The 20853-nt window shown below is 38.4% G+C and overlaps 2 protein-coding genes across 2 annotated transcripts; one reads left to right on the forward strand and one right to left on the reverse strand.

Annotated features, from left to right (window-relative positions):
• The first annotated feature begins 824 nt into the window (after positions 1-824).
• Positions 825-13732, forward strand: ptpn2b (protein tyrosine phosphatase non-receptor type 2b). The gene is made up of 10 exons (XM_042436419.1): positions 825-1065; positions 1763-1853; positions 1966-2066; positions 4258-4356; positions 6276-6413; positions 7095-7304; positions 7963-8124; positions 9471-9679; positions 10228-10323; positions 12722-13732. The coding sequence occupies exons 1-10, from the start codon at positions 979-981 to the stop codon at positions 12741-12743; spliced, it is 1215 nt and encodes a 404-aa protein (XP_042292353.1). The 5' UTR covers positions 825-978; the 3' UTR covers positions 12744-13732.
• Positions 13733-14566: 834 nt separating this feature from the next.
• Positions 14567-20315, reverse strand: psmg2 (proteasome (prosome, macropain) assembly chaperone 2). Its single transcript, XM_042435524.1, has 7 exons — positions 20102-20315; positions 18540-18711; positions 18015-18073; positions 17402-17520; positions 17117-17296; positions 15824-15944; positions 14567-15683 (listed from the first exon to the last, which is right to left on the reverse strand). The coding sequence occupies exons 1-7, from the start codon at positions 20156-20158 to the stop codon at positions 15603-15605; spliced, it is 789 nt and encodes a 262-aa protein (XP_042291458.1). The 5' UTR covers positions 20159-20315; the 3' UTR covers positions 14567-15602.
• Positions 20316-20853: the final 538 nt, after the last annotated feature.

The raw sequence follows: 20853 nt of genomic DNA on the forward strand, positions 1-20853 counted from the left end.
CAACCTCCTGAAGCGTTTTCTCAGCTGTGTCTTAGTAACCTGGCTCAAAAAGGGAAGTAAATAGCAGAAAGGTAATAGATAAGTCGGTTGAACCGGCAGCTGTGACATTAAGGCAGACCTGTGGAAATGTGCAGCAGCCTTGTAACATTAGAAATGCTGCTTTTGACCTCTTTGTTCACCGGTACTCAGTCTCATTCGAATCAGATTACTGAAGTGCACTTTGACCGGCACAATTAGCATCACATGTCTCAGCTCTTAAAGGATGGTTTTCACAGTTTTTCAAGTCTGTCTTAAAACAATAGTCAGGTGCCCAAATGAACATTGAAACTGAATTTCTTGCTGTAATCATTCCTCTTGTTCATCCTGACCATTAGAAGATCCCTTCATAATGCACTTCCAATGTGAGCGATGGGGGACAAAATCAACAAGCCTCCTTATGTGCAAAAGAAGGCAAAAGAAAGAAAATAAAAAGAGTGATCTGAGAAATATTACACTATTTATTATTATTGACAGCACTCCAACAATTTATTTACATAGTTTCTAATGAAGTATAGGAGCAGAATCTGGAAGGAGGTATTGCACATAAAAAAAGCAGATATTGCAGCACAGAAACACAAAAAAGGAAACAAAAAGCTTACTTTGAATATAAATATAAGTCTATTATAAGAAAGAGTAACTACGAATGTATAAAGTTAAATTAATATCATTAATATAGTTAAAAATGGGTGCTGTAGTTCGACATCTCATCATTTAATGAAAATCTTTGCTGCATTTGCTTTGACAGCTACTGGAGGGCCTCTGTTGACGCATGCGCACATATCACTTATTTAGATGTCAACTGCTCCAGAGAGATAACGGACAAACAGCTAGCGAGAGCTCTCTGGCGCAGGGAAGTAACACTTCTTTGATCAAAAGCTCCTCTTAGCCTGAATAAAGTAATGAGGTAGATAGTCGGACAGCTAATTACACTAACCCTCGATGTACCAGACTGGCGTCGCCTCAGTGAACATGGACCAGGAGTTTGAAGACATAGATTCAGAGGGCCGGTGGCAAAAACTCTACCTAGTAAGTCTGTTAGCATAGTTAGCATGTAGCTAACACAGATGATAGTCAATACTTTTAAGCGCGCATTTAATTTAGTAAACTCACTTTTCAGCTAGCTCATCAAGTATCCGATATTAAGCTTGTCTTTTATCGCTGTTATCTTTTAGATAAGTGTCTGTAATCGCCTTATAGTGTTCCCGTTTGTCCAAAAAAATAACACAGAGCCACTTTTGTCTCATAACGTAAATGTAAATATGACCAATGTGCCGCTGCGTAAGGTTGATTTGCTGTTGTACATGTTGTGTTATTTAGTTATTTAGTTTATCCACTCAAACGTTACAAGTCTAATCTTAATGTAAAAAGTTGTTCAATGTTATAAACCTGAAAGTAAACGGCTGTAAAGTACGCTGTGATTATTAGACACATTTCAGGTAGGATGTGACTGGTTTCCTGCTTTGCTGTCCCGTGATGCTCATTAATGCTCATATTAAAGGAAAAGTTCACACTTTTCAGTTAGTTACCCAACATTTAAATAGGTTTTTCTTTTTTTGGTATTATGGGCACCTGACTGTTGTTTTCAGACACACTTGGAAAAATTGTGAGCCTATCCTTCAAGTGCACAAATACCATCATCTGTTACTATGTCAGTTTGACTTAAAATGTGGCGATATACTTTTTTTGATTTCTTGTTTCTAAACAATCTTTCTGTTGTCTTCAGGAAATTAGGAATCAATCCCACGAGTGCTCCTACAAAGTGGCGAAATATCCAGAGAATCGCAACCGCAACAGATACAGAGATGTCAGTCCATGTAAGTGTACATTTGTGTATGCAATAGTCTAATTTATTGTTAAGAAGTAGGGTAAATTGGTGTTTCTTAGCTACTGATCCTGTAATAATTGTGTTTCGCACATTCCCCGCAGTCGATCACAGTCGGGTGAAGCTGGAGAGCACAGAAAATGACTACATCAACGCAAGTCTGGTAGTGATGGAGGAAGCCCAGAGAAGTTACATATTGACTCAGGCAAGTCCGAGGCTTTATCAATCCTCCAGACATACATGAATACATGCAAACAGGTCTGTTTCGTAGCCGGAAAAGACTTAACCACTGGTTTAAGGAAACTGGTGGTTGACAGACCCATGTGCCAGAGAAGCAAGTCAGTGTGCCAGCTATGAAAGCAAATTTACCCAGCAGGCTAGTTTTGTTTTCCAAACTTGATATTAAATTATGTGTGTTTATGTTGATTAACTGGGAGCGATGGTAAAAAGAGAGCGTTAGTTGGGTTCAGATAAACCATTTAACAAATCATGATTTAGATCTCTGCATCATTGTCTTCTGTTACAGGCTGTACAGGCTATTGAGAGAGAAATGTGTACAGTTGCTTATGTGCCCATATAAAGTAGCTACAAGGAAAAGTAGGGCTGGTGACTAAGACATTGAAGTATTTAAATATTTACAATATTGAAACAAAACCAGTAAAACCTTATCCAGATTATCACAGAAAACAATCTAATGATTGTTGGATTGTCTGTATTTCTAAACATTTTGAATAATTTAAACAGTATTTTTTACCTAAGCTTTTTTCTTCTTTATTCATTTTAGTACGTCAATCAATATGCACACGGGGTTTTTTTTGCTTTTACCAACACATGAAATAGAAACTGAAAATAAAAATATTCTAGCAGCCTTTGGTCATCACAACACCGCTGCCAAGAGACAGTGTTGCTTGTATACAGCAACATGCATAACAACATAACATGACAGACAGTCCAGTTGGCTCATATGAATGAGTTTAAACTGACCCTTTAATGGCAAAGAAAACCCTTCAGGGGGAGAATCAGTCTCAGGAGGACCCTTGTTGAATACTTTCATTCTCTATTCAGCTGTTTACCTCATGACTAAAAGGAGAACTCAGGTCACAAGCTGATCTTGACTTTGACTTGTAGGATCATGAATGTTTCGCAGGTACCCACCTGTATTTTAAAGATAACAGCTATCTGAAAATCAAAAGGCACCAGTTACATTGGCAGTTGAATGAAAACATTTCCTTGTTTAACTCAGTCACTGAGGTTTGTATAATTTTTGCATTTTTCAGTCTTTTCTAAAGACTTTAGACATAACACCATTAGTGACGTCTGTGTAATTACATAAACAGAGAAAAGAGGGAGACACCAGATGTTTTCTCATTTTTCTTAAACGCAGCTAGAAGATAATCGGATTTGTGAAATTCTGGTCTTGACAAAGTTTTTGGTTTTTGTTGGTGTTGCTGTGTGGAATTTTTTTCAACTCTCCAACTAAAAACCTCTAGTAATTACACTACGAGGGCAGATACTGTGTATCAGATTTAAACACTATTACTATGAATTACATATCAATGCTTATGAGTGGAAGAACTAATTAAGTAATCTGTAAGGTCATCAACATTAATTTCCTGAAGACATGAGAATATGTGGCTTCAGTTTAAGAATCAAAGGACAAATAACCACTCAATTTATTCATGTGATTTTTTTTTTCTGACCACAGAAAACTGAGACAGGGCTGATGAAACAGATTGTAGTTTACCATATGATAATGCTTATCTTTAATGGAACACTGCCTCAGCAATTTATGAATAAATGTCAACTTTTTTGTGAGATACTTGGATGTATGTTGGATGCTCAGCACTGAATTGTTGTTTGTGTGCTTTTGTCAGTTTGAGATTAGGCAAAGCAGAGTTGTACCACTCTTCTGTGGTTGTCTTAGGTATTAAAATGAAACCAAAACACAGACCAGACAGCTTGAAATGACTCACTCACAATGAAAATTGAAAGAAGGAACCCACTTTCGCCGATAATTCAAGGTGCGATGAGTTGTGTGGGTCCTTAAATCATTATCTTGATTTGTTTACATTAACAATCTTCTATTGTTTGAGAGACATTTGACATTTACAGATGGTGCACCTTAGAGTGCTGTGTTCTCGACTCAACCACATCATAACCTTTAGCAGTCTTGACCTTTAACTAAACTCTGGTTATCATTCTGTAAATCTATGCTGCTTAGTTATCACATTGATGAAGACAAAACTCGGCCTGTTGCTCAACTAATGTATTCAGTGGTTACAATATTACTGTTCATGCCAGAGACACACATTTCCATTGTAAATGACTTCCCACTGTCCCACTGGAATGATTCGGTCCAGACGTGTAAGTGATGAAAGTCTCTTTGTTGCCCGCAGGGTCCCCTCAGGAACACCTGTGGCCACTTTTGGCTCATGATCTGGGAGCAGAAGACCAAAGCAGTCATCATGCTCAACAGGGTCATAGAGAAAGGCTCGGTAAGCAGCATACACTGAACAAATATATCATATTGTCTGGTTTGACATCTGTATGGTGCGTACACACCTACACACTGTCTGTAGAAATACTGAATTGACCACAGAAAGACTAGTCATAGACACCACTTTATCCTCAGTAACACGCACACACGTTGTCATATTCTGCAGCCTGCTGACAGCGTGAAATAACTTTTGCAATTCATCTTCAATTTAGTTTAAATGGTCTGATTTCCAGTCAGCAGGATAACTGGAATTCAGTGTTTTGACAGCATGTTCACAGATTTATGTCAGGATCCAGGATGCTGCCCAACCTTTCAATTCCTACGACTCCCGTGATCCTTTGATGTGCTGATGAACCCTACACACACACACACACACACGCATGCACGCACACACTAATGCTCTCTCTCACGCAGAGCAGCTGTGATCTCCCTCTTTCTCGGTAAAGCAGCTGGAGTGGATCTTGCTGGGTCATGAGATTCACTCACTGACTGTTTACTTGGAAATAGAGGCTAAAGAGCATCTAGTCCGCAGATATTATTAACCTCACAAGGATCTTTTATTTAGGCCAGCTCACCAATCCTGCAGTGAGAAGGTTGCATAATGGACTTATCCTCGACAGTCCCGGTCATTGTCTGTTTACTGAGAAAATACTGTATGATGACAGTATTATCAGTTGTTAAAATACTTAAAATATTTGTCACTGTATTTGACCACAAAAAAGACAGATTACTTGCTTTTCTCTTAAAACTTTTGATAAAATTATTCATACTTTGGCGCAGAACTCAATCAGGAATTGTTTTTGGATTGAGCTGAATTTCTCATCTCAACTCTGTCTGAGGTAGATTTTTTCCCACTACTAGAATATCAAATAACAAAATAGCATTTTAAGAACGGCTGTGCATGTTTAAGATCCTGTTATTTTACAATATATATTTTATATTATTTTTATGTTATTTTATATATTATATTTTGTTTTATGTTCATTTCTATAGACTTTATGGATATATAACATAGTGGTGCAGTTTAGGGCTGCAACTAACAATCACTCTATTTATCAATTAATCTGCCAATAACTTCCTCGATTAATCGTTCATAAAAAGTCAGAAAATAATGAAAAAGAACAAGTTCCCAGAGTCAAAGGTGACGCCTTCAAATGTCTTGTTTTATCCGACCAGCAGTCCAAAACTCAAAGATGTTCAGTTTAATATCATGTATGATTAAAAAAAGCATCAAATCCTCACATTTTAGAAGTTGAAAACAGCAAATTTTTTGCTTTAAAAGAAAGACTCAAACGATTATCAAAATCGTTGCAGTTGCTCTTGAATGACTAATCGATTAATCAACTAATCGTTTGCTCTTAAATCACAGTGTGCTGCTAGGATTGCCGTCTGAAAATACGCAAAAATAACACGTGAGAAAAACAAAATACATGCACAAAATCATTCGAATTTGTGGGCACTTTTTTCAACATAAAAAGGTGAAATAAATTAGTTGGGCATAGGTGCAATAAAATGTAAAAATAACAAAACGAAACAGGATATGAGTTGGATTCGTTAAATATGTTGACATATTGTATTTGTATATGTTTCTGAGCTGAAAGTATGAAAGTATGTTATGTAAATGTGTCATGTATGTGTGAGTGTGTTCAGGGGAATGTGTGCAAGAAGGGACATGAAGATGAAAAAATGAACTTTTAGGGCACCTTTGTCCTCAGCTCTTTGTATTTTCTCATGCAGCCTCCCTTTCAGCGCCGAGCATCAAACTGTCCTCCTGTTAATCGTCAGCTGCTGCACCTCAAGGCTAACCTCTCAGCTAGCATCTGCTTTTCATCTGGCCTGTTTTTCTTTTGTCAGATGTTTAATTCCTTCGGTATCTCTCACCACGTTTTCTTCTTCTTCTTCTTCTTTTTGTGACAGGAAAAGTGTGCCCAGTACTGGCCCACGGCTGAGGAGCGAGAGATGGCCTTCAGAGACACGCGTTTTGTGGTCACGCTGTTGTCAGAAGACACCAAATCCTACTACACCACCAGAGTGTTGGAGCTGCAGAATATTAACGTAGGCCAGAGTATTATTTGATATCAGGGGAATTCCCTGTAAAAGGTGACAACTGAAATGGTTCAAAACACATCACGGGTGTGTTGTCTTTGTTCATAACTAAAGTTTGCTATTTGCTGTTTCTACAGACATTCATCTGATAATATCGTCTTGTTGTAAGAAGCAAGACAGATTAGACCGTTTTTGAGTTTCACCTTCCCACGCTTTCAAAGATTTTCTAGGGTGTAGGTGAAGAGAAAATGCAAATGAGATGCAGATTATGAGCAGTTGAAGTAATTAAAATAAAAAACAAATGTTTAAACGACCATGTTTGAGCTGCAAATTGCAGTTTTGCATTGAGATTTTCACCCTTATCTACCTCTAATCCATCATTTTTAATATTCAGCAAACACAGATTTATTTATTAGTTGAAATGCCAGAGTTATCACAACAAGAACAAACTTGAAAAACAAGTATACGCATACTCAAATTTGCTGCTTCTATGTGTTTGCAGAATCTGATTTTCTGCAGGTATTGAAGCTTTGGAAATGTTTGCTTATTTCAGCTTTCAAACACCACAGAAATAACCTCAAGTGACCCTAGCCGCAGCTGATAAACATCAGCATTCAGAGGCTCACTGGAAATAAATAGAATAGGTTCTGTACCTGCTAACGAGGCCTCATTGTTTTCCTCCTTTCCTAGACTGGGGAGAAGAGAGACCTCTACCACTTTCATTACACCACGTGGCCTGATTTCGGCGTCCCAGAATCCCCGGCGTCCTTCCTAAACTTCCTCTTCAAGGTGCGGGAGTCGGGTGCGTTGGGCGCGGATCACGGGCCGGCTGTGGTGCACTGCAGTGCTGGGATCGGACGCTCAGGGACGTTTTCGTTAGTGGACACATGTCTGGTCCTGGTAAGCTCTGACTTTCCCTTTGTTTCTATGTTTTGTAGACAAAAAACACAGTTTGTATGACCCCCCAAAAAAATGCAGAACATTTACAGTAAATGCTCGAAATATCTATCTAAGAAAGAGAAATGATGATGAAATGTTTTATCAGGACAAGCGATAAGCGTAAATGATGAAAAACGATATTAACGGATATGGTTAACCGTTTGATCTGAAAAACCACATATTAACATGTGGGTTAACACATCAGTTTTAGAGATGCAAGTGATTTTTTTTTTTTTTTTTTTTTTTTTGTTCCTGTTTTGACGAAAGAGGAAGATTATTAGATTTTTAGAAGCAATTTATCTTGTCTCGTCATGTCTACGTGCAGCATTGGGTACAGGAGCCAAAAGAAAAAGCACAGCAGTTGAAATGTAACGTGACTTTCTGCAGTTGACCAAAGTCATTCTGGGAAATGTATGGTAGATAAGCTAAAAAAAAAACACTCCCTCAGTTACTGAATTGTACTCACCATCACCGCTCCATGCATAAGAATGTGTCAGACTTAAATTTTCCTTCAAAACACAAACACAACAGAAATTATTGGCCTGATGCCAAAAGAACGACTTCATGAGAAAAATGAGATCATCCAAGCTGAGTCAAACTGTTCTGCTATCCTGTCCAGATGGACAAGAGGAAAGACCCCTCATCAGTGGACATCAAAAACATTCTTTTGGACATGAGGAAGTACCGCATGGGCCTGATCCAGACCCCTGACCAGCTGCGTTTCTCCTATATGTCTGTCCTCGAAGGAGCCAAGTACATCATGGGAGACTCGTCTGTACAGGTATAGCTGCACCACAAAACACCACAACCAGCTCTATCACTCAGTCTGACACCTTCTCGCTCTCTTATTGACGTACATCACAAATACATTTTCCTTTCCATTTAGTCTCATTTTTCCAGTGGGGGTTCTTTCTTAAGAAAAAGACTCAATAAATTGATAAATGGTGGGTTTTTTTCCAGTGGATTTCAGTTCACGTATCATTTATCATGTAAGAATTGTGCAATATTTCTCCTACAATTGCACTAAGATTTTATTATATTGCTATGTATATATTTTGTATAATACTATATAATACCACTGCTAGCACCACTACCACAAGGGCGATAACTGTGCAATATTTCTCCTACAGTTGCTGTAAGATATTTATTATATTGCTATGTATATATATTTTTTGTATAATACTTAATCATATTTAACTTCTTTCTTTTATTCTCTATTTATTCGGTTTTGTCCAAGCTGCTATACTGAAGATTGCTGACAAACTGTATTTCGTTGTGTATTAATACAATGACAATAAAGAATCTATCTATCTATCCAAGCAGAGAGTTGATGGACCCCCAACTCTTCATAGGCAAAGAACCAAACATCGCCCTGAAGCCTCGAGTCCAAAAAGATGTTCATTGTTGTATTTGAATAGATGAATGTTAGGATTAAATGTTCCTTTGAAGCCTCATGATCATTTTTTTGGGCCCGCTGTGAAAGCTTAGGGCCAGATGACAGACCGTTTCAAAACACAAGTGTTTTATAGCTTTTATCAACAACATTCTGAGGTGGAGCGAAAAGCCAGTCCGGGAGATGTGATAATCATTTAAATGTGGGGATAACTATGCATATTTTCAGACAATCTTTTCCTGGAAAGCATTCATAGTGCTTTCAACTCTACTTTCAAATTGACGTCACTCCAGGTGCGCTCACTCGGCTGCATAAATTGTAATCGTTTTTTCTTCGTATCTTTTGAGAGATCCTCATCTTTCAACACATCCAAGTTAAACCACGTCCACACTTATTCACTTTCTCTCTGTCACTCTCTTACTTTGGGGCCTTTTTCTTGGTTTGCAGTGGTTTGTGTGCATCAAACCACTGTGTTGATTTGTTTTTTTTTGTAGTAGGGTGGAAACAGTGATCTTGCTACATGATTAGGCTTAAATTCCTCGTTGGTAGCCACATTTTTTCTTATCTCACACAAGATTATAATTCCATGTAATTTTGCAAATAAACTGACCAAATATGGGCTTTGTTTTGCCACCAAATTTCTTAATGAATCTCTTTCAGATGTGTCTGTTTTTTATTTATTGCATCAGCATAAAAACTGAACTCTCTCCTCCTGGTTCCTTCTCTCCGTATAGAATCAGTGGCGGGAGTTGTCCAGAGAAGACCAGGAGCCGGCAACTGACTCTCCACCCTCAACTCAGCCTCAGGCCAGGTGTCCGACAGAGCGATACAACGGCAGCCAGCGAGGAGGACAGCCAGATGAGGGAGGAGACTACAGGCAGGACGGAAAAATACCCGCACAGTCCCCCTGCAAGGAACAGGAGCTGGACGGCAGCACGGCACAGTCAGTACACGGAGCTGCTAATAAAATGCACCAATTATTGGCCATCGATCATTATGGGCTTATAGGTTTTTTTTGAGTAGGTTGTTGATGATTGGCTGATTACGACCTCAAAGGAACTATCAATATCATAGAATTCGGGAGATCACATGACACTAAAAGAAGTTTATGATCCATACATGTTACACATTTTGGATTTTTGATGATTGATACCTTTTTTTTTACTCTAAATATCTTGGAATTTGGCGTTTTTTAGGCAAAAAACTGGTAAATGTAGAGCAAAAACATTTAGACCAACATGTAGGTAGATAACATTTACAGAGAAGATTAAGATATCATTTAAAAGTGGACTTTTCATCTTTTGGTCTCACTTAGTCCAAAATTTCCAACGTGGGAAGGGTTGTGGTGGGGCCGACTCGTGACATCATTCACATAAAACATTACAATTCATTTCCTTAATTAAAATCTTAGACCGCTTCATTGAAAACGCATAATAATCTCACTATTTAAAATCCATTTTCTTCGTTTTTTGTTTTGTTTTTTTTACACAGCAAGCGACGCAGAGAAGACAGTATCTCCAAATCAGGAACACCCAAGACACCCCAAAGCAAGCCCAGGACAAATGACTCAGAGAAGAAGAGAAAAAGGTGATTTCATGTTTTTCAGCTGAAACCAACTCTTTATTTTGCACACACACAAACCCCATGAAGTGATAGTTACTTTCCAGGATGACTTATCTTTTGTGTTCACTGTAAATTACATTAGTCTCCTTTTTAGACAGAAATGCAATGACTTCTCTGATGTTGAAGTGATGTCAAGGAAAGACAACTTAATGATGAGTCATTTTTTAAGCTCCATTTCTTTAAAACCCCACAGAGAGAATCCAGGCAGGCGTGACTCAATCTCCTAATAAGATTAGTTAACATCAGCACAGCACTGACACTTCATATTCTCTTCTCTTTTTTAAAAAAATTTCCGGTCTGTCTCTTGTCTCTCTCAGTTTAACTAGCTGACATCTACTTCATGTTCTCATAAAGGCGAGACAGACCTGATGAAGCACTTATTTCTGATGAGTGTGCACCTTCAAAAGGAAAAAAAAAAAAAACACCTCACTAAGTCATTTCTGAGAAGCCTTCGTCTGGTGTGTATGTGTGACATGTCAGTGTTGTTCCAGTCAGCCTGACCAGGTCTTAATCTGCTGTTGTGGTTCTTCTCGGACAGTTTGGGCTGCATTTGCTGCACATGACAAGAGCTGGCCTGTCCAGCGGGGGGCAGTGTATCTTTACCCCCCCTCTGTGACAGAAACAACAACCATGAAGAGCACATTTATAGAGGAGGAAGTTTACCCGCAGCTTTTAAAAAGAACTCCCACTCTCGTACGTGGAGGTGTGTGTGTGTGTGTGTGTGTGTGTGTGTGTTAGTGTGTGTGTGTTAGTGTGTGTGCGTGCTGTGTTTTTGTTTCTGTTGGGGTTTTGTTCTTCTCTTTGTGAGTTGCTTGGCTGTGGTTTGGAGTCGTTCATATTGGCTGCACTCTAGCATGATGTGTTTGTGTGTGTCTGTGTGTATGTGTGTGTGTGTGTGTGTGTGTTTGTGGTTAATCGTTGAAGCTCTGACACCTCAGGAGGAGCTGGAATAATGCAAGGTGCTAATTTAAAACAGTGCATCGTGGATTTAAATTCAGCTGCATCTTTTTATCTGTTCTATCTGTATCAAATGTCAGCGCGTGACTGCACTTCACTGCTATGCGCATCAGAGTGCTGCTGTTTTGTTTTTGCAACTAAGTTAGCTGAGGACAGAGAATACAGAAACATCCAAAATGAACAAAGGATTAACATAAAGTAAATTCTTGTCTTGGCTGAGGCTTTTGGTCCTCATTAAAGTTTGTTGCATGATTCTATGTTTTTGCTGGAGCTCCTAACTTTCAGTTTTGTTTTTCTAGTATTTATGTTTCTTAGCATTAATCGGTCTGTGGGTTTTAAACTGCGTTAGTTGTTATTTTGGCAAGTTTGAAAGGGCATAAAAACTTCTGGATGTGAGAAATCGGATAGTGAGCCTTTTATTTCCATATTTAGGGGTCAGTTCTTGGAGGACATTTGTTGATTAAATTGATCAGAGGACTCTGACTAAACTAACTTTTTGTCGTCTTCTGCTATTATATATTCCACCTGTAAAATTTAATATATTTCTACAAGTTTTATATTATATTTATACTGGCATGAACACAATTAAAAACTCTACATGTAAAGCCAACCGGCTGGGCAGCATTAGCTACCCAGGAGTGACAGATTTATGTAGCTAATTAACTTTTCCTGGCTGGTTTTGAACACGGCAGAACAGCAAATGTATCACTCCTATGTTGGGCTGAAACTAGTGATTATTTTTGATTATTGATATGTCGGTTACTGTTACGATGCATCAGAAAACTATGAAAAATGCAGTTCCCAGAGCCCAAAGTGACAAATCTTCAAACATCTTGTCAAATGTTCTCACATTTGAGAAGCAGGGAATGTTTGGCATTTTTGTTTGATAATTGTCTTAAACAATAATTTAATTATCAAAAATGTTGCCAGCCAATTTTTTTGATTCACTAATCTATTAATCACTAATCGTTTCAGCTTTATTACTATCTTCAAAACCCGTCTACATCATCTGGAGACGAGCTCACAGACCATCACATCTAATGATGCGTTGAAATGAATTTGCATAACTTGTAAAGCGGAAACTTCCATGACAATCTTACATTTATAGCTGCAGTAAGAACATCTGAAGACAGTGTGACATGTCGCTTATTAAACATGATGGCTGCTTTCGCTGCATTAATAATCAATCTGATGTTGATAAAGTGCCACAGTTCTTGCTATGAATTGAACTTTCTCTCTGTAGGAAAGTTTAAGTCTGTAAACTCGGCTAGGCTGAAGACATGTTTGAATTTGTTTGTTTTTTTTTTGGCACAATTTCCTGCGATCACTTTCTGAGCTTCACTGACAAATCTGACAGAAAATAGTTTTGAGTTCAACCCTTTCAACTGTTTTTGTCTCGTGACAGGGCGAAAACCAGTGACTGCTAACCACCTCCGCCTGCAGCCACGCGTGACTACAGCTCTGGCAGCAAAAAGCCAACATCGGCAGGGATCTCCAGCTCTCTCCCAACCTCCGTGTCCTCCTTCCTCAACTCCAAACCACTCTTCCTCACCTCCACCTCCAAAACCGCCAACAGCCAGCTCTCCTCTCTTCATCGTTTTTATATTTGGTTCCAGCTTAATAGCATTATCCCGTCGCTGCACACCCTTCTTCTTCTTCTTCTTCTTCTTCTTCTTCTTCCTCCCATTAGCGGCACGTCACTCCCACATCCTGGTCCTCCACCCGCAGACCCCTCTCCTCATTTCTCGTCAACCTCTTCTAAACTGTTTACAGCAGATACTTCGACATTCTTTGAAGAGAGCACATTTGAAGACACAAACACACCAGCGCTTCACCCGCCCCTCTCCCCTCCCCATCTCCCCCCTCCGGCTACACCTCAAACCACCGCCTGCGCTGCTTTCTGGAGTCAGAAAATCAGTTTTTTTGATTTAATATTATTCGCAGCTTCGTCATTCTATTATGCTTCTTTGCATTCATGAAATTAAGACTGAAAATAGTGGCTATGCATTGCCAATTTGTAATGCTGTTCATATGTGTATTTTTAGAAAAACTTTTTTCAGAGGCGAAAAATAAAAATGTTCTATTTTTTATAAGAGATTACTTGAAGTTTTTCCACAGTTTTTTGGGGGGTTAAATGAAAAGCACTGCCCCCCTCCCACATGAGAAATACAGTGGCATGTAATATTTCCATGATGTAAATAGTGTTCTTTTTAAAAAAAAAAAAAAAAAAAAGTGTGTAAAAAGACATATTTTTGCTTGTAAAAACAGACAATGAGGAAAGAGAGAAAATGTTACAGATTTGAATACAGTAAAAAAAAAAGCTGATTTGATGACTTGTTCTCTTTTCAAATGAAGTTCCTCTTCTCCTAGAGTGTAATCTATAAATAAAACTGGTATCATCTAGTTTACATAACAACATGTCTTTGCCCTTTTTCTGGTAACTGCACTACAAATCTGTGGCTTGATTGTTACATTAGCAGCAACTTAGAGTTTCATTACAAAGTATGTAACACTAATTTAAAACAACAATTTGACATTTTGGGAGATATGGTTCACTTTCTTTTATAGAGAGTGAAAATGTGTCACCTTTAGACAGAGCCAGGCGAGTCATTTACACCTGTTTCCAGTCTTTGTGCTAAGCCAACTGGCTGCTGGCTGCAGCCTTTGTTACACCCACGTTTCACCAGAAAGCCAACAAGCGAAGCATTATTTCACGAAATTTAAAACTCTTCCGTTAAAGGTGCTTTTAGGGAAGAAAATGTTCTCTGAATCCCCCTTGACTGTCTTAAGGAAATATTTATGATAATAATAAAACAGTATATACATTACCCTAATATTTACTTTTAGGGCCAGCAATGTTATTCAAAAGATGGATGTCTCATTTTCAGAGCCAACTTTTTTGGTTTCCTTTTTAGTTTTCTTCCACAATTGGCAGGACAGGACATTCCTTTCCCACAACCAGTCCGCACAGAAACCTCCTAGAAACAGTGATGCAGCCAGAGAGGAAAACCACAAACTTGGCAAAACAATTCAACAAGGTCAAACTATGGATCTGAATGCACCCTTGTTGTTACCACTTTGTATTTGTCGTAGTGTGTTTTAGAAAGGGAATCAAATTACGGAGGCGGGACTGCCAGGAAGACAACGTGGCGCCTGGCCAACCACTTTCAGTTAGGCAGGCGGAGGCCAGGATCCGGACACAGGCGTAACACAATCAAAGCCTTTATCATTCTAGATAAATTCACACTAGTTTCTTGTAACAATCTTTTAATGGAAAAAAACAAACAAAAAAAACCAACATTCAAATGTTGTAATACAAGGAAATAGTATCCCAGAAGTTCACATTTGGGTCAATTCCTGTAAATGACGTAATATTTGTAAAACTTAAGGTTCAAAATAAAGAATATTCTTTTGGAGGTCAGTTTACAACCATGTTCTAGGACCAGACTTGTAAGTGCGTCAGTTAAACTAATCATACTGCATTATTTTTGGCTTATGAGCTTCGAAACAAAGACTCATTCTTCTGACTAACAAGATGTGACGTCAGTCAAACATGAAGTTGACGGTCTGAAACAATTACAATTATATAGGAGCAATGCAGATGTGTCAAAGGAAACTTTTGTAACACTTTAATTTACAGGTCCCTTAATTTTAAACAAATCTGGACACCGTCTGAGTCGTTTACAGGTTTTTAATTGTTAATTTTTAGGACATTTTACAGAGGCTGTTGCTATTTGGTATAAATTATAGGAAAAAACAGAAAAGTGTTGGTTTAGTTGATAAGTACCCACTCAATAAGACGTCTTAATAAATTACACTATTGATGATTCTTTAACTGACAGGAAATACTTAGTTTTCAGTGTGTAGTTTCATATGTCAAATGATATATTAGCATATTAGGTTGTTTTTTTAATAATTTCCTAAAAGTAGCTGGTAATTCTTAAAAAATGTCTTTGAAATTTGGTAATATTCAGGGTGTCCTCGTGTTCATTATACAACCTAATATGCTAATATGTAGTTGAACACACAAAATGACTCTGAAAACTTACCAACTAAAACGACTTTATGCTTTTTTCCTTATGAGTTGTACCAAACTGCACCAGCCTCTCTGTTAAACATCCTAATAATGAACTGTTAAACACCTGCAAATTACTCAGAAAGTTTCTAGGAAATTAGTATAAAATTAAAGCACTTGTAAAATAAAGTGTTGTCAGAGCTTTGACTTTTCTGGATTCCCCCACAAGCCCATTATAAACTGAAAATGCCAAAAACTACAAATGTGTGTTTCAGAACAGGGCAGGAGGGATGCCGCTCCCAAACAGAAGACTCCAGGAAGTTGGGATCTTCCACTTGTTGGGCTCTTGGCTCTGAAATGAAAAATTGAGCAAAAACAATGATTAAACATTTATTATTTTGTGTTAATTAAGACAGAATAATTCTCACAGTGAGATGTTATGAGCCTACATCTGCAGTATTGGACAGCTGGTTGTTCGGGTTTGTCACTTACAGGATTGTCCAGCAGGTGGAGCCAGTCGTTGAGGTGATTGACGAGGGTGAAGGCGTCTGGGATGTTGTCGCCCTCTGAACAGAAGATCAGCAGCACAGCCAGCGGGACGTCCTCTGCACAGCTAAACACAACAACCAGCACACGTCGTCAGTCATTTACTACTGCTATGTTTCAGTGTGCTGACTTAAAACTGAACACTGTAGTGTGTGTTTTAAAGTTTTAAAGCTACATTTAAGCAGACATCTAGTCACAGACGTCTACGATACTGTGTAACATGACATTAAGGTAAAATAAATAATCTACCTCTAATAGTGTGATACTTGAGAAACATCAGATTTTGGGTTTGAGCATGTTAATTTTATATTTTACAGAAGACCAATGAATTCACAGAAAAAAAGGAAATGTTTTCTTTAAATGATCGCTCCAATATCTTTGTAATCGAGATAAAGATTTTGCATGAGAAAAGGTAAGCTTAGTCCTCATGCTGCTTGCTACACACGCACAGCACTACTGCTGCTAATTACTGCTTTAATTATGTGAAATATCTCACAAAGCTGCATAACCTGATCAACATGTATCATTTGTTGCTGTAATTGGTTAAAGGTCCTGAGCAGGATTCTCCTAAAAAGATTCGTACAAAAGGAATTGCTCTCAATCATCACTTATGACCCATTAGAAGTATGTGGCGGTGTATTTATCTACAGAGACTCTGCCCTCTGCTGTGTTTGGGATGTTTCTGGGCATCAGCCTTTGGGCAGTGGGTGTTTAGCTCCCAGCCAATAACAGCGCGCAGGGTGTGAGGTCTAGACTCGTAGCGTAGGGACCAGGTTATATCGCTGTCTCTATTTCTGCTCCACTCTGCTCTCTGTCTCTGTGTCGTAGATGTATAAAGAGCAGCAGGTCTGTGTGTCTGTTTGACCGAAGGCGGGGCTGAGCTACACACACGCGGAGCAGTTTCATGGCTTTGTTCTCGCCAGCGCCGCTAACTCTCTCCATTTACTCTCTAGCTCGCTCGACCAGTGCTGCTCTCTCTCTCTTTCTCACTCACTTGTCCAGCCGGGGAGGATGGGCCCGCCAACCGTCAAATCCTGCACAATATACCTTTAATTATGCAGTACAGCGACTCATGTTGCAGGAACCACATGCATTCAGAAATCTATTTTCAAGTTCTTTATCTTAGGTTTATCAGAAACATCTTCACTTTTTAACCTTCAAAAATGAAATCGACACTTTCTTTGAGTCCAGCGATGAATTTAGGTTTCCATGAAGTGTCATGCTGCTCGTTTTCTGTACCTGTCTGTGTAGAGTCCTTTGGTGATGCCTCCTCCGGGGATGTAGAGTCGGGGCTCTGTGTTGCCGTCTGTTAGTCCCGGGAAGGCCGACACTCGCTCCATCTCCCTCCAGCTCAGCTCCTTCAGTGCGTCTTCGCTCACCTTCTGCAGAGCCGGTGTTACCAGGTACCTCAAAGGGGTGCTATCACACACACACACACACACACACACACAGAGTTGACTTGTAAACAGCAGAGGTAGAGAGATGCACTGTTAATGCAGCGCTCTACTGTACATTGTGACATACCCCTGTAGCTGCTGGTCATCCCTCTGGTAGGCGTGACTGCTGGACAGAACTACGGTCCTGGAGAACCCGCTGGCTTTGATCCAAGACACAATCAGTTGACGAAACTTTTTGGATTTTGTCTGCAATTAAAACAGACGTAAGAGCAATAAATAAATGAACGCAGCTCCCATTTCAGTTAGAAGCAAACACAAAACATCTTTAAAGAAAACATGCTCTCTAAAAACATTACAGACATTCTTGCTCAAAACTAGATCATGTAAATGTAAATAAGCAAAGGTGTATTTTTAGTTATGCAGTGTGTGTATCTCTCTCTATAATGGAAACTCCTTTTATAAGAGCTTAAAAGATTGACAGTTACAAAAATAGTTATTAAAATATAAAAGTGTAAAATATACAGTGATTTTATCTGAATTACCCACAAGAAGCCTTAATTCACCTCATGAACTTAGTAACACAATCAGAGCATCAAAACAAAGTTTTTTCACAGTCATTTCAGACTGTTTCATTTACACTGTTGCCATGGCGAAACACACACACACACACACACACACACACACACACACACACACACACACGAGTCAACTCATGATGATGCAACAGACTGTGGCTTTACCTGAACGATTGGCGCCCTGATCTGAAGAACCGCCAGCTTCAGCTCTGCTGCTGTGTAAACTATTAATGAAAAAAGATTTTAGCTGTTATTTGACAGATAAAGTGGAGATCAATTTTTGGGAATTCGTAGGATTTTTTTTGCCCAGTTCACAGATTCTACAGGTTAAACTGGTGATGACAAAAACCACAAATCAGTTAAAGCATGCTAACAGCCAGTGAGGATGTTGTGATCTGTTCAGAAAAAAAGTAACACTGTTCATTCTTCTTTTTAGTAATTTACAACAACTGACTTGGATGAAATATAGACTCACAGCTGGAGACCACAACAAGACAGCTTAATTCAAAGCAACTGACAGGAAGCAGCAAATTTAACTCCAACTGTCAGTATAGATCAGTGCTTTTATGCTACATATGCAAACCATACTCTCAAAGTAAAAATAAAGAAATGTTTTTCTTCAAACAGGCCCTTAGTGCTGGTTTAATAACGGACACAGTTGGAGCCACTTCAGCAGTGTTTAGGCGGTACCTTCTGCAGCGGTGTGCAGCTCCTCAGCGTCTTCTTTGCAGGTGGGGTACGGGTTGTTCCCGGCCATGGGGATGAGACAGTCTGTGTGCATGTAGCCCACCCTGCTCATGTTGAGAGTGGACACGATGAGGTCCACCGCCAGCTGGCCCACGTTGCCGACAGCCACAGCTGGCTGGAGGTAGAATAAAAAAAAGAGAGTATGAATGTGGAGGGAATCTTGAAGGTGGTTGATGATAAGGTAGAACTATTGAAGCGTACAAATAGTGGTTTGTCTCTGGGCATGTCATAAAGGGCACTGGCTCCTCTGAACAGATAGTTCAGACTAAAAACTCAAACTCATTGGTATATATGGGCTCTCCTTAAAGACTGGAATAATGGTTTAGAAGCATCAGACAACTTCTAGAAGTTATTAACAAGTTATAAAAGATGTCTCATGAGACAGTGATACCCACCTTCAATGACCAGGGACCAAAATAAAGATCCATATGAGAGCGGCAATGATTAGTCCATTAATCAGTTACTTGTCAACTACTAATTGCCAACTATTTTGATATTTGATTAATCATTTGGAGTCATTTTTTTAAGAAAAAAAGTCAAAATTCTCTGATTCCAGCTGCCAAAATGTGAATATTTTCTGGTTAATTTAGTTCTCTCTGACAGTAAACTGAATATACTTTGGTTATGGACAAAACGAGACATATTTGACTTTGGGAAACTCAACATTTTTCATCATTTTCTGATATTTCATGGACCAAACAAAAAACGAATCCATTACTTGAGAAAATAATCAACACATGAATTGATAATAAAAAATAACATGTTAGTTGCAGGCCTAATCCATACCATATGTTAAAAAGATCTGTATCATTCAGCTTCTTCCTACAACATAGTCTTGGTGCAGTTTTTTTTTTACAATGCTGATCCTGACTTCTGCCTATTTGCTGTGGTCTTACCGGCTCAGTATTAAAACGTCTCAAGAACCAGTGCTGTGATATGAAGGAGGACATCACAGAAAATAATCCAAGTTTTATTAATTTTTACTGAAGCATTGTTTTCTTACTGACCTCTGAACATGGTACAGTGACATAATTTATTAGTTCTTAAGATTTTTATTAATCGTCTTTCTATTTCTTGATTGCACTGAACTTATTCTAATTTGTAATTGCAGTGTGCATTTTCTGTTTTATGTCTGTTAACTTGCTTTTGAAAAGTTCTGTAAATAGAGGTTATAATATTATTGCTATTACAAAATGGTAAACTGGTTTTCAGTCTTATTGTTATTTCTGCCTATTTGCTGTGGTCCTACCTGGTCAGTATTAAAAAGTCAGAAGAAACCAGTTCTCCAGTATGACAGAGGACACAACAGAGCATCATTATCCTGAGTTTCATTTTTACTGTAAATTAGCATTTAGCTGTTAGCATGTTAGCAGTCTGTATGAGCCATGGATGTGTTAAGGAGAATATATAGACATTAATAATAAATATATATAATATAATAATCAGTCATGACAGAGTTAGACTAACTGTTGCAGTGAAGTTTTTCGCCTGAACACCAAACTCACCATGACGAGGGTGAAACCTTTGAAGCAGGGCGGTGAGTTTTGTGAAGAAATAAACATGTTTCTGTTTGGTTTGTAGACACACGGAGCCAAAAAGATGCTGAATAAGATATTTAAATACTGTTATAAAGACTAAAGTTATATTCTCCCGGATGCTTTCACTTCTATTTTCATGCCGGTGGATGTTGTGGACCTGAAACTACACGTCGCTTGTCGATGACGAAGTAAACATTTTCGTATCTGGTCTTAATGCCTGAATGAAATGTTGTCATGATTCAAGATTGATTTAGCAAGAAATGTTTTTTTAAGTAAAGGTTGGTAAACGTCGACATTAGCTGTGTTAATCGGTCTAATTTGGAAATAGTGTTTTAAACATTACTATTATAATCAGGCACATCAACGGTCTACTGCAGCTCCGCAAAGATGTACTACGTTTTAGAGATCTGCAACTCCTTTTCCCTAAATATAGACTCTTAAATTAACTATTGTATAACAAAAACAACAACAACAACAACAAGACAGAAATAAAGAGAATAGTAATGATAATAATAATAATAAGATGAAATACAGTTTTTGCAACAATGTCTTATTAATTGTTAAAAATAAAAATAAACCCTAAAATATATAAATAATATAACCCTCTCACCCCCTACTACAATCTTTCCACAAAGCCTTTAAGATGACTGACAGAGTGCCCATAGCCCTCTGATAGTGTGTGATACTTTTATTAGGACCCATGGCAAACAAGAACTCAA

Source organism: Thunnus maccoyii, chromosome 15 (assembly GCF_910596095.1).
Source record: "Thunnus maccoyii chromosome 15, fThuMac1.1, whole genome shotgun sequence".
NCBI lineage: Eukaryota > Metazoa > Chordata > Actinopteri > Scombriformes > Scombridae > Thunnus > Thunnus maccoyii.